Source organism: Coregonus clupeaformis, chromosome 9 (genome assembly GCF_020615455.1).
Source record: "Coregonus clupeaformis isolate EN_2021a chromosome 9, ASM2061545v1, whole genome shotgun sequence".
NCBI classification, from domain to species: Eukaryota; Metazoa; Chordata; class Actinopteri; order Salmoniformes; family Salmonidae; genus Coregonus; species Coregonus clupeaformis.
The window spans coordinates 5662804-5675805 of record NC_059200.1 but is presented as its reverse complement, the minus strand read 5'-3'; the positions used below and the strand labels follow the sequence as shown (position 1 = coordinate 5675805).

General features: G+C 44.7%; 2 protein-coding genes across 6 annotated transcripts; both read left to right on the top strand.

Annotated features, from left to right (window-relative positions):
- The first annotated feature begins 1655 nt into the window (after nt 1-1655).
- Nucleotides 1656-7949, top strand: LOC121573608 (alpha-2-antiplasmin). 5 transcript variants are annotated; one of them, XM_041885713.2, is made up of 8 exons: nt 1656-1783; nt 4647-4718; nt 4874-5111; nt 5214-5357; nt 5528-5716; nt 5824-5966; nt 6189-6393; nt 7012-7949. In XM_041885713.2, exons 2-8 carry the CDS (start codon nt 4662-4664, stop codon nt 7389-7391), a joined length of 1356 nt encoding a protein of 451 aa, XP_041741647.1. In that variant the 5' UTR covers nt 1656-1783; nt 4647-4661; the 3' UTR covers nt 7392-7949. The 5 variants fall into 5 exon arrangements, with proteins under 5 accessions (XP_041741647.1, XP_041741649.1, XP_041741651.1 ...); XM_041885715.2 differs by having other exon boundaries at nt 4629-4718; XM_041885717.2 differs by having other exon boundaries at nt 1657-1783; nt 4874-5072.
- Nucleotides 7950-8606: 657 nt separating this feature from the next.
- LOC121573607 (pigment epithelium-derived factor-like) lies at nt 8607-13002 on the top strand. The gene is made up of 8 exons (XM_041885711.2): nt 8607-8712; nt 10501-10564; nt 10874-11063; nt 11199-11357; nt 11479-11682; nt 11782-11921; nt 12061-12271; nt 12377-13002. The coding sequence occupies exons 2-8, from the start codon at nt 10502-10504 to the stop codon at nt 12613-12615; spliced, it is 1206 nt and encodes a 401-aa protein (XP_041741645.1). The 5' UTR covers nt 8607-8712; nt 10501; the 3' UTR covers nt 12616-13002.

The window sequence follows — 13002 nt, the reverse complement described above, 5'->3', positions numbered from 1 at the left end:
TCAGTCCTTAGCACGATATGTCACTTGAAATAGGCAAAATGGTCTGAAACAGAGAAATACACAAATATGAAATCAGAGTATTTTTAGCTTCAATTTTATTTGAACATGGAGAACCCCTTGCAGGTCATTATTCATACAATATGGCCAATCATCTTCTTCATTGTCAGGGTAATCCAATCAGTGAAAACCTTGTTGTACAACTGACTAGGTATCCCCCTTTCCCCTTTCCCTTTCCTTTCTCGCATTTCAGGGCCAGGGTTTCCATGTGGAGAAGGTTGCATCCAGGCTACTTGTTCTCTGCAGTCAGCTATTGGTAGCAGGTAAAGGTCTACATCAGTTATGCAGACAGTCCATGCTTCTCCTGCCTGTATACATAACACAATCAATTGGCTTGTGAGTTAACATGTGGGGGCTGTGAGGTGGGGTCCTTTATGCTACCCTAATGGGAGGCAGTAAACAGACAGTCACCCCAAACCACCCCAAGGGGGGTGAGCAGGTGATGGCCTGATTCACAGGTGCATTGTGGGGTGGCAACGGTTGTGCCAAGGTCTTGTGTGGGCGGAGGGCTGGAATGGGGCGGTCCGTGCAAGAAAAACAATATCCCCCACCCCCTCCCCAAACTACACCCTCTGTGCTTACTCTATCTTACCTAAAGGGCTAGCTAGAGACAGAGGATTAGGATTAGGCCCAAAATGGTGTTATAGCAACTCTGATTCATATAGAAACATTCTACAGTGCTTATGTTGGGTTTCCTCCATTAGGGCCGATAGAGGGAGACACAGTGCTATAAATAAAGTACATGCATGTGTTTATAATGGTGGAACATATCAGCTCTCATGTAGACACTTCAGTAGGCAGATATTTGACATTTGCCACTATTGTAGAGCTATCTGTGAGGGTTTCCAAACTCTTTCTAGGAAAATGTGTTTGTAGGTCAGAGAGAGTAATATCACAATCCAAACTACCCCCCCACCCATCCTCCTCTGAGATAAATAGAGAAACTTAGGCTGTGTTTACTTAGGCAGCCCAATTCTGATTTTTCTTCCCACTAATTGGTCTTTTGACCAATCACATTTACATTACATTTACGTCATTTAGCAGACGCTCTTATCCAGAGCGACTTACAAATCACATCAGATATTTTCACATTAGATCTTATTTGGAGCTGATCTGATTGGTCAAAAAAACAAAAAAACTATTACTGACAATAAGATCAGAATTGTGCTGCCTGTATAAATGCAGCCATAGAGGTCCTTACTAGACTGTTAGATATTAAGATTCTGAATGTAAGGGTCCCCCTTATTTAAATGCATCTCTCCTCCTCGCTAAGGGATACCACTGATCTGATGAGAGCAGAAAGGTGAAAATATTGTGCTACTGGGAACTTTTACATTAATTACACCTGCTAAATGTTGCAAATCAGTGACATTTCTGTGAAATGAGGGAAGGAAAGAAAGAGGGAAGAAGTGAGAGAGGGAAGGAATAATGCTGCTCAGTGCTCTCTGTTCAGGTTGTGGAGCCACAGCTCTTATAAAGGCAGGTTTGACCTGTGGGTCACATATCTTAATATTTACATTTTCTGGTAGAGTAGTCGCTCTGCTGAATCAATGCAGGGTTGAACATTAACTGGCTAATGAGGGGGCTGACAATGTAGAGTACTGGGCACTACAGGATCCAGCTAGGGGAACACTCGCCGTGCCTGTCTGTCTGTCTGTCTCTCTGTCTGTCTATATCCTAATCCTATTTGCCTATATTACCTATCCCCTGACCAAACATCGGCTGGGTAAGTTTTCACCATCTTGTTTCATTTTGACAGAGGCTTGGAAGGGATTGTGGTGTTGGGAGTCGGTAGGTTTTTTGGCACAGTGCATGAAACCATACAATTCTACTATAGTAAGTGCACTTTCTTTAAAGCTATTTGGAACATGATTTAGATGTATGGCTGTAGCTATTAGTTTACTAGTGATAGAATAATAGCACAAACAGTTTTTTGTAAATAAGACTACAGAGGCCCTTGTAAATGTACACTAAAATCATCAATCAATAAATATCACCACTATTTCTACTAAATCTATGAATGCTAATGATTCTATGCAGTCATATATATATATATATATATATATATATATATATATATATATATATATATATATATATATATATATATATATATCAGTACCAGTCAAAAGTTTGGACACACCTACTCATTCAAGGGTTTTTCTTTATTTTATTCTACATTGTATAATAATAGTGAAGACATCAAAACTATGAAATAACACATATGGAATCATGTAGTAACCAAAAAAGTATTAAACAAATCAAAATATATTTCATATATGACATTCTTCAAGGTAGCAACCCTTTACATTGATGACAGCTTTGCATACTCTTGGAATTCTCTCAACCAGCTTCATAAGGTAGTCACCTGGAATGCATTTCAATTAACAGGTGTGCCTTGTTAAAAGTTAATTTGTGGAATTTCTTTCCTTCTTAATGCGTTTGAGCCAATCAGTTGTGTTGTGGCAAGGTAGGGGTGGTATACAGAAGATAGCTCTATTTGGTAAAAGACCAAGTCCATATTATGGCAAGAACAGCTCAAATAAGCAAAGAGAAACAACAGTCCATCATTAATTTAAGACATGAAGGTCAGTCAATACGGAACATTTCAAGAACTTTGAACGTTTCTTCAAGTGCAGTCGCAAAAACCATCAAGCGGTATGATGAAATTGGCTCTCATGAGGACTGCCACAGGAAAGGAAGACCCAGAGTTACCTCTGCTGCAGAGGATAAGTTCATTAGAGTTACCAGCCTCAGATTGCAGCCCAAATAAATGCTTCCCAGAGTTCAAGTAACAGACACATCCCAACATCAACTGTTCAGAGAAGACTGCGTGAATCAGGCCTTCATGGTCGAATTGCTGCAAAGAAACCACTACTAAAGGACACCAATAATAAGAAGAGACTTGCTTGGGCCAAGAAACACAAGCAATGGACATTAGACCGGTAGAAATGTGTCCTTTGGTCTGATGAGTCCAAATGGAACATTTTTGGTTCCAACTGCCGTGTCTTTGTGAGACGCAGTGTAGGTGAACGGATGATCTCCGCATGTGTGGTTCCCACCGTGAAGCATGGAGGAGGAGGTGTGATGGTGTGGGGGTGCTTTGCTGGTGACACTGTCTGTGATTTATTTAGAATTCAAAGCACACTTAACCAGCATGGCTACCACAGCATTCTGCAGCGATACGCCATCCCATCTGGTTTGCACTTAGTGGGACTATCATTTGTTTTTCAACAGGACAATGACCCAAAACACACCTCCAGGCTGTGTAAGGGCTATTTGACCAAAGAGAGTGCTGGAGTGCTGCATCAGATGACCAAGCCTCCACAATCACCCAACTTCAACCCAATTGAGATGGTTTGGGATGAGTTGGACCGCAGAGTGAAGGAAAAGCATCCAACAATTGCTCAGCATATGTGGGAACTCCTTCAAGACTGTTGGAAAAGCATTCCAGGTGAAGCTGGTTGAGAGAATGCCAAGAGTGTGCAAAGCTGTCATCAAGGCAAAGGGTGGCTATTTGAAGAATCTCAAATATATGTTATTTCATAGTTTTGATGTCTTCACTATTATTCTACGATGTAGAAAATAGTAAAAATAAAGAAAACCCCCTGAATGAGTAGGTGTTCTAAAACTTTTGACCGGTAGTGTATATATAAACACTAATACTAACATGCATCCGTAGAGATAACATTTAAGTAGTGAAGCCAGTATTTGCTGTTTGTGGACTTTAGAAGTAAAACAGAAAACTTTGGCCCTCTGACAAACACTTGTGATCCCAGAGCAAATCACCACCCATCTTTGCACTGTAGAACCAGGCCTAAGCTGTGCCACACTGACCACTAGCCAAGCAATCCTCCTTTTAATTGGCTCTCAATTCCTCTCAGCCAATTAGTGGTTCCATGTCCAGCAGCAATAGGTACTTTGTTATTGCTCTGTAAAAGTGAGTGGTTCAATAATTGCTATGCATTGATAATCACTGTTATTGAATCTTAAATATCAACGTTATTGTGACAGGGTAGGAACCATCGTTTCAGCCAATGTTTCCCAGCTGACCTTAATTGGTGTTGAACATGTGAAATGTATAAAAGCACTCTAGAGTTCTTTTTAGGTAAGCGTTTGGTACTGGAACATCCATTGTAGGGGTTTTGTCAAGTCTAATTTCTGTGAGTAACCATTTTATGAACATGCTGTCTGGGAAGAAATGTTTGTGCTGTGGTCTGTTGTTCTGAAAAGTTGTTTCCAGTTGATTTGTGTTGGGAGAGGCTTTGCTGGCTTTGGGTCCAAGCAGTGTTGATAGCGTCCTCCCTTAAGTGAAGTATTGGTTGTCACTGTTTTTGGTCACTGTGTAGTTTAACTTGGTCTATCTGGTCGTGTGAAAGCACTGTTGCACTTTAGAAAGGACCTGAAACCTAAGAAAACGTTGGGGTATTCATGTCAATGTGTTTTGTATGTGTACCTACCTATTTCTATACAAGCAAACCTTTATCATTTAAATGTTGCATAAAAAAAGAAAAATCCTTAGACTTTCCCCGAAATGGGCCTTGAACCTGTAACCTTACATTATTGTACAGGTTTGTTCTGTATTGCAGGCTAGCTGTTGGGATATGACGCTGTATCTGCCTGTGCTCTTGCTGCTCTGCCTCTGTCGGCTGGGACTGACTGTAAGAGGGCCAACCATAACCTCACCCCAAAACACATCAACCTTCCTTAAATATCTAACCTTTAATTGGGAAAGGATTGGCTACAAGACTTTTGAAGCAACCTAACCCTACCCTGGTCTTTACAGTCTAACCCCAAGACTCTCTTTCTCTCTCAGGATGAAACTAGTATGGTAGCTCCTGAGGACCACTCCTGTGGAGAGCCGGTGTTCAGACAGGAGGCCTTGCGGTCAGTAGGAGGTGCTGTAGAGAGACTGGGCTGGCAGCTACTGAACAGCCTGCAGACAGGGCCGGAGCAGCCCAACGTCATCTTATCACCCCTAAGTGTGGCCCTCGCACTGGCACAGCTCGCACTGGGTGAGGCACGTGTGTGTGTGCGCATGTATAATGTCAAGAGTGAGTATGTATCTGAGATTGTATATCCATGTCTGTTAGCTTTTATCTCCAAGACCTAATGTGCTCAACATGGTCGTTGCCTCCTTGTTTTTCCCCTATCAGGAGCTCATAACGAGACACAGAAGTTGTTGCTCAGTTCTCTACACGCCCACACCATACCCTGCTACCATCACACCCTGGGCAGCTTGCTCCAACACCTCACCAACACTTCCCTACAGGTGGCCACACGCATGTACCTGCGTCCAGGTGTGTTTCCAGGATGAGCAGATGTTAGTGCTGCAGCTCTGTGCCAGAAAATGACAATCTACTAACATAATTATAAAGCACACCCATTGTAACTGCCGTTAATGCAGTAAAGGTCTGACAATTATTTTGACACTTTGTGTATGTGTTCTGTTCACCTCTCTCTCTCTCAGAGTTTGAGGTGTACCAGTCCTTTGTTGCAGAATCCCTGCATAGGTACAGATCAGAGCCCGCCCCCCTGATCTCAGTGGAGGAGGTCAACCAATGGGTGGAGGATGCCACCAAAGGTCACATTACCAATTTCCTGCCTAGTATTCCGCATGACATCGTGCTCATGCTTATCAATGCTGTGCATTTCAAAGGTATGCCCTTTCACTCCCTGTTTTAAAATATAGGTTTTGAAACTGTATACCATACATTAGTGTCTACCTCTTACAACTGTGGCTTGTTCTCCTGTTGTCTCTGGTAGGTGAGTGGGAGGCTCGCTTCGACCCTCAGCTCACACAGAAGGATGTCTTCTACCTGGACAATAAGAACTTTGTCCATGTGGACATGATGCGTTCAGCCAAGTACCCACTGAGCCTGTTAGAAGATGGGGAGCTTGGGGCTCAGGTGAGCTGGGCTGGCTGTGTTCTGCCGTCTGCTGCGGTCTTTCTCCATCCTCCATTTCTATATTTTGACACACCCTTCTACTGGAGATTTGTTTTGAAAAGATCTTGCTGCTGAAACGTTGATAAGACTGTTCTTGTCTCTCTCCACCTTTCTCTTAATCTCTCTACAGTGCAGTTTGTGCATTCTCCCGTTCTAAAATGTACCCCCCCCCTGTGTTTGCAGGTCGCACGTTTTCCATTTAAGGGAAACACCAGCTTCCTGGTAGTGATGCCGTTGCCAGGAAGAGGAAATGTGTCATCGCTGGTGACCAAACTGAACATCTCGGACCTGTACAGGCGTCTACCTCAGGAGAGCACCATGCAGGTCCAACTGCCCAAGTTCACCCTGCAGTACCGTCAAGAGCTACAGGAGGCGCTGACCAGCATGGGTGAGCACAGAAGTAGTCTAGGAAATTCCAGACCTAGGGCAATCGCACTAGTTCGGGGAATCATGTCAAATTTTCTTGGCTGTTCAGACCGATGACTCTCCCAACAAATCATAAGTTTGGGTAGGCGGGGCATAAAAAGAATCCCCTCAAACATGAGGTGGACACACAATGCAGATGAAGATGGTTAGGGTAATTTTAGCCAGTGGTTGTAAGCTTGTAACGCTGATGTCATGGCGCATGCAAACTACTCAGTTGTGAAATACACTCATTGAAAATATCCTCCGCAAGCTCCTAGCTAGCTACCGGAAATGTTTGCGGCGGGGCTCTGGATGGATTTTCCAGAGCCCAACTCCGCTCTTTCCTCTCTGCCAAACTGACGTTGGTCTTAGTACAGACGTGCATGCTGGAACATTGGTACATTTTGGGAGGCAACCTGTCTGTCTAGAGAGACTAGCACAGAAGGGTCAATAGTTTTGGCCAGGAGTTTTTCCTCTCAGGTCTGGAAGAACTCCTGGCATAGTTTAAGTGAGCTAGAAACAGACAGGTGTATTACAGCAGTCAATAATTACAGTATATTGGATGGATGAATGCTCAATCAAAATCTCTCTTCTCTCTCAGGTTTGGGATCTCTGTTCTCTGGTCCTGATCTGTCCGGTATCTCGGCGGTTCCTCTGCAGGTGTCCAGTGTGCGTCACGCCTGCGGGGTGGAGCTGAGTGAAGAAGGGGCTGATGCGTCTGCAGCCACCTCTGTTACCATGATGCGCTCCATTCCCATCTTCTTCGTAAACTCCCCCTTTCTGTTCGCCCTGGTAGACCACGCCTCCCTTGCTCCCCTCTTCCTGGGCACTGTCACTAACCCTGCCCCTGACACCAGCCCAATGCGGATTAACAGTCTTCTCGGTGATGATCCCCATGGCAACAGGACCCAAAGTGACAGCACTAATAGTAACAACGACGTACAGAGCGACGGTCCCCATAACAGCAACAATGTACAGTGACCAGCCACAAAGTGAGAATGCAGTGTGGTGCCCATGCGGGAGGGGAGGCGCAACAGCAGCCCCTGAATGAAGTGGAGGGGAAACTCCAACACCCAAGTGGCAGGGCAAAGATCCTGTGCCAACCCCTCTCATATGGTTCCTTCCTAAACCAACTTTGATGCCCAGCCTTCCCAAACCCATCTCTCACTCTTCTGTCCTGAACGACACTGCCCGACCAGCTGGTCATATATGGATCCTATCCCTCGTATAGCAAAACCCTATCCCAATCCAAAAGGCACAGTTCCCAGACAAAAATCAACCCCTATGCCTAGACACCTGACAACTTCTCACAGTACCTCCCCTCCCCAGTGTATGCCCCCTGACTACAACCCAATGAGGTAGGAGAGACCATGGACCTGTCCCATACTACACTGTGTGGATGAACACTCAAATTGGATGCTATTTTTACACTTGGTTGTGCACTGTCTTACACTATTTGTTGTGCTTTGTGATGTCATACTTTCTCATTCTGATTATTCCCACCTCTGGTATTGATTAAAGAAAAGGGCTAAAGTCTCAGTGTCTTAGTAGTGGATGTGATCATGTTACTGGTGTTTTGGTATAAGAACTGGGGAGTATTTTATTTTTTATTGGCAGGACTTCTACCTCACAACCTATAATTTAAAGATGCACTATGCAGAAATCACTCTGCCATTCTCTGGTTGCTAAAATTCTAATAGTTCGCCTAATTTCAGTTGGACAAAACAAGCAAGTGTAGAGAATCGTTGTACCATCTAAATCAGAATGAAATATATTTACCATAACCAAAAATATTTTTTGCAGCTGTGTGGCGCTGTTGTACCAAACCGAAAGTTAATTACTAGAAGCATAGAAATGATGCACAAAAAATATCTACCGATTCTTAGACTTGCTTTCAATGAGTGACAGATCTATAACTAATTTCTATGTGAATTTGGTCGGGTAGCCCAAAAAGTTTCATATTGCAGCATTAACTATTTCCTCCAGCACGTTCTTACAATTAAAAAAATACTTAACATTTTAGGTCAATTTCTTGCGCGTCAAATTTGACATACCGTTATGTTTTGGGCAGTGAGGGAGAGAAAGGACCATGAATGCGCCTTGCGCTCAAAACAGCCATCCAGCTTCTTGCCAAACCCAACCTGCTATATCCTCCGCTACGTCAGAGCAGGGCGGGTGAAAGTTAGTTTCAAGGCTTCCATACACCGCTGTGTGAATCGCCCCGTTACATTCAGCACTCCACCGGAGAGACGGCTGCTTGAGACACAGGGGCGGGCGACGTGGACCATAATCGTGCTAAAAGGTCAGTCACTTTTATGCGTCATATGGGATGTTTTATTATCCCATTTTATCAACATCAATTGCATGGCATGAAAGACTCGGGCAATAAACCTTAACGTTATTTCAGTTTTCTCCAGTCGGAACCTGTGCAACAACCTTTACAGAAGGGAGTTGACCTAATAACACCTCTTTAGAAAGCAGGATTTTTTTTGTAAAGCTTTTTAATCCGGCTTTGTAGTGTTATCTGGTGTTTTAAAGCCTTCATCTTATGGGATAACTTAATCTCTATATCAGGAGTGAATAATCAATGCTTTTGACTAAAACAAGTGCACAATGTTCTGGTGAATTTGCTCCTCTGGTACCATTTCTTTTCCAGTAGGCTACTTTTCACTGGTTCAGCATTTCCATTCAAGCTGCTCAGCAGGGCGCCAAGGGAAACACACCAAGACTAACCTTTCCCAGAGCCCAAACATCTTGTGTAATTGTCCCTGTTTTTAGTCAGTCCAATATCACAGTAACCACTCAAGATGGTTTAAATCAACTGCAAACCTGTCTAATAGAGAAAAGACTAAAGACATGTCTGGACACCATATGCGAGGAGATGTGTATAGAGCACATACTGTACAAGTGAAGAATGCTGTGTCCATCGTGGTCCGTACCTTAGGGCCTGTAGGATATAGACATTCTCATGGCAGGAGATTCATTGTTCATGGCCTGAAAGAATGGGAGTAGATGTGTGGGTGTGTAGGAGAGCAGTAGTTTGGTGAGACCTACAGTAGCATTAGCCGAACAATACGACCTACAGTACCATTTGCCAAACATTGTGGTAAGTTGTCTTGAATTCACCATGCTTGTGATTGTGAATGGTAGTGTGGTAGAGAGCAGCCTCTATGGAGAGAAGGTCTCTCTGTGGGTTTGGCTGGCTTCTTTGGGTTGGAAGGAGATAAAGTGCCTGGGTTAACCATCAGGCCTGCAGAGAAGAAGAAAGGAATTGAGAGGAGAAGTCTGTGGTCCGAGGTTCAGTGATGGATGTTTTTTTCATCAGGGAAACCAGGAGAACCTAAATGACAACCAGATGTGTTGAGGGAACGAGAGAGTATGTGTGTGTGTGGGTAAAAGAGAAAGAATGTGAGAGAGAGGGAGAATGAAAGAAAGAGAGGGGGGTGTTGGGAATGAGAACTGGCAGAGTTATACTATTATGTGTTAATGTGTGTGTGGTCTGAAAAAGCAGCCTCTTCAAACTCTCCATAATCTCTGATCTCCACCTCCTGTGACCTTTCAGTTTGTCACTGCTCTGTCTGTCAATTAGTCTGCTCACCTCTCTGGACTCTGTATGACTCTATTCACGCCACAAAGCTCATTAACATTACTAGCTGTGCTAGTGTGACTAGCTAGTAAACGGGTGTGAACAATCTGCCTCTGCTTGTGTTGTGTGTTAGCTACAATCTGTGTGTGTGTGGAGAGCCAGAAGTTTCGGATATATTACATGGTTTAGTATCTACTCAGTAAGAAGAAGAAATGGAGCTCAGTCTGAACACACAAACGTCTAAACATCACCGCCTAGTGAGAGCAAGAAAAGAAGAGGGAAAAGAAGAGATGCTGACAGGGTTTATCGTAAGTTAAAACCACATTCTCCCACAGGAGCCCTGCAGCCAATCACACTCACAATCTAAAAATCTGACTCACACACTATGGGCCAGTTTCCCAGACACAGATTAAGCCTAGTCCTGGAACAAAAAGCATTCTCAATGGAGAGTGTGTATGTTTGAATAATAATGTGTGTGTAATTGAGTGTGTATTTGTGTTGCAGGATGATGCGGACGACCCTAATGCTGTGTCTGGGGGCCCTCCTCTCCCTCTCTTATGCTCAGTTGGTGAGACTACTCCACATCTCCGTTTACACACTGAATTCTTTGTTATACTCTCATGTCTTATATTCACTACATCCCTTTGGCTTTCCTATTCTACACTTCATCTGCATCTCTCTCATCGTCTTCCTCTAGTAGATTCTCCAGTCACTTCATTTCTACGTCCCTCCATTTTCATTCTGGCTTGCCAATTCCGAACAGCATCACTCTTTGTCACATCACTTCTCTTTCTCTATCTCCTTATCTTTCTCATTCTCCATGAACAAGCCATGTCAATAACCTTCCTGTGTCTTTCGATTGACCAATCCTATGCAGTTGGAGGCAGAGGAGGCGGGAGGGGAAGAGGAAGCTGTGGAGCTCTTTACCACGCCCAGAGCCAAGATGGCAGCTGCCACCTCTGACTTCGGCTTCAACCTGTTCCGGGCCCTGGCTGGTCGCGACCCCAAGTCTAATGTGTTCCTGGCACCCATCAGCATCTCTGCAGCGCTCACTCAGCTATCCATGGGTTAGTAAGCCTCAGCACTGTTATACTTTACATCACTGTCTGCTATTTATCTGGTATTTAATTGGCAAAATGGTAACTACATCTCTCTCTCTCTCTCTCTCTCTCTCTCTCTCTCTCTCTCTCTCTCTCTCTCAGGAGCATCTCCGGATCGTTCAGAGAGGTGGTTATACAGAGCTCTGAGGTATCACACCCTGCAGGACCCTCAGCTCCACAACACTCTCAGAGACCTACTGGCCTCACTCAGAGCACCTGGCAAAGGCCTCAGCATCGCTGCACGTGTCTACCTGGCCCGAAGTGAGTGTGTGTGTGTAAGCATGCATGTGTCTCTGTGATAATTTTGATCGGTCTGTGTGTGTTGTGATTGTGTGTATGTTTGTTGACCAGTGTGTGTGTATGTATGTGTGTATCTCTCTAGGACTGCGTCTGAAGCAGGAATACTTTGGCGTGGTAGAGAAGCAGTATGGGGTGCGGCCCAAGGCTCTGATGGGTGGGGCTAAAGATGTGAATGAGATCAATGATTGGGTCAAACAGCAGACGGGCGGCAAGGTCGACCACTTCATATCCAAGCCCCTGGGACGGAACTCTGGTGTGGTCCCTCTGGGCGCCGCCTACTTCAAAGGTATGGACAGTCTGTGCGGTCCAATTCTCTACCCTTCTCCCCAAAGTGTGCACTCGTTTATGGAGCGCTGTTTGTAACATGCTGTTTGTGTGTGTGTAGGGAAGTGGATAATTCGGTTCAGTCAGAGTGGTGCGATGGAGGACTTCCAGCTTGTTGGAGAGGCTCCCGCCCGCATTCCCATGATGCAACAGGACAATTACCCGGTGAAGATGGGCGTAGACCCAGACCTGGGCTGTACAGTGAGTACAGATGCAGTATATTCAGCAATTATGCTTTTTCCAGTGGTCATTACTTTCGTAACTAGCCAGTTATCCAGTTTGCCTCAGGGAAAACAGCTATTGATGATCTCCCCCACACTTCCTCTCCCTTTCTCTCCAGATTGCTCAGATCCAGATGCAGGATGACGTCAGCATGTTTGTGTTCCTTCCTGATGATGTCACTCAGAACATGACCTTGGTGGAGGAGAGCCTGACAGCTGAGTTTGTTCAGGACCTCTCCATGACCCTTCACCCCGTGCAGGCAGCCCTCACACTGCCTGTCCTAAAATTCAGCTACTCCACTGACCTCCTGCCACTTCTCCCTGACCTGGGTGAGTTTCTTCACCTCCCTCCCTCTCTCTTCCTCTCACTCCCTCATTCTCTCTCGTCATCTTGCTCTTCTTCTGCCTTCACATCCTCTTTCTCCATCTCGCCAGGTCTCAACGAATTTCTGGCAGACACGGACCTGACTAAGATCACGTCTCAGACGGCGAAGCTCGGCAGCCTCAATCATAAGGTTGTTATGGAGATGGCCCCAGAGGGCACCCAGTATGCCAGCTCCCGCCCCGCCTCCACACCTCTGTCGTACCGCGTGGACCGTCCCTTCCTGTTCCTGGTGAGGGACGAGGCCTCGGGGGCACTGCTCTTTATTGGCAGGGTGGTCAACCCACTTTAAGCTGGGGATATAAACACACACACACAAACACACACACACACACACACACTGTATTCTAAGCAGGTCCTAGGAGGGGATCAGCCATCGTTAAGCTTAAGCTTCTTTGTGTCATAAATGCACAATATGAGAGGGTGGACAAGCGGCTAGATTCAGCCATGGATCATATAATACAGTTTCTTAATCATGTATGAATACCATTCAGACCAAAAGTTCAGACCAAAAGTCTGAACACTCACAACTGATAGTTTCAAGTTGTTTTCAGAAAAAGGAATGTGATTGAAAAGTACAGCTCTCATAATTTTTAAACAGAGGCACATACTTTAACCAAAAATATACTCTTCATAATATTGTCAATTGCGATGCAAGAAATAAACATTGAAGTTTTAA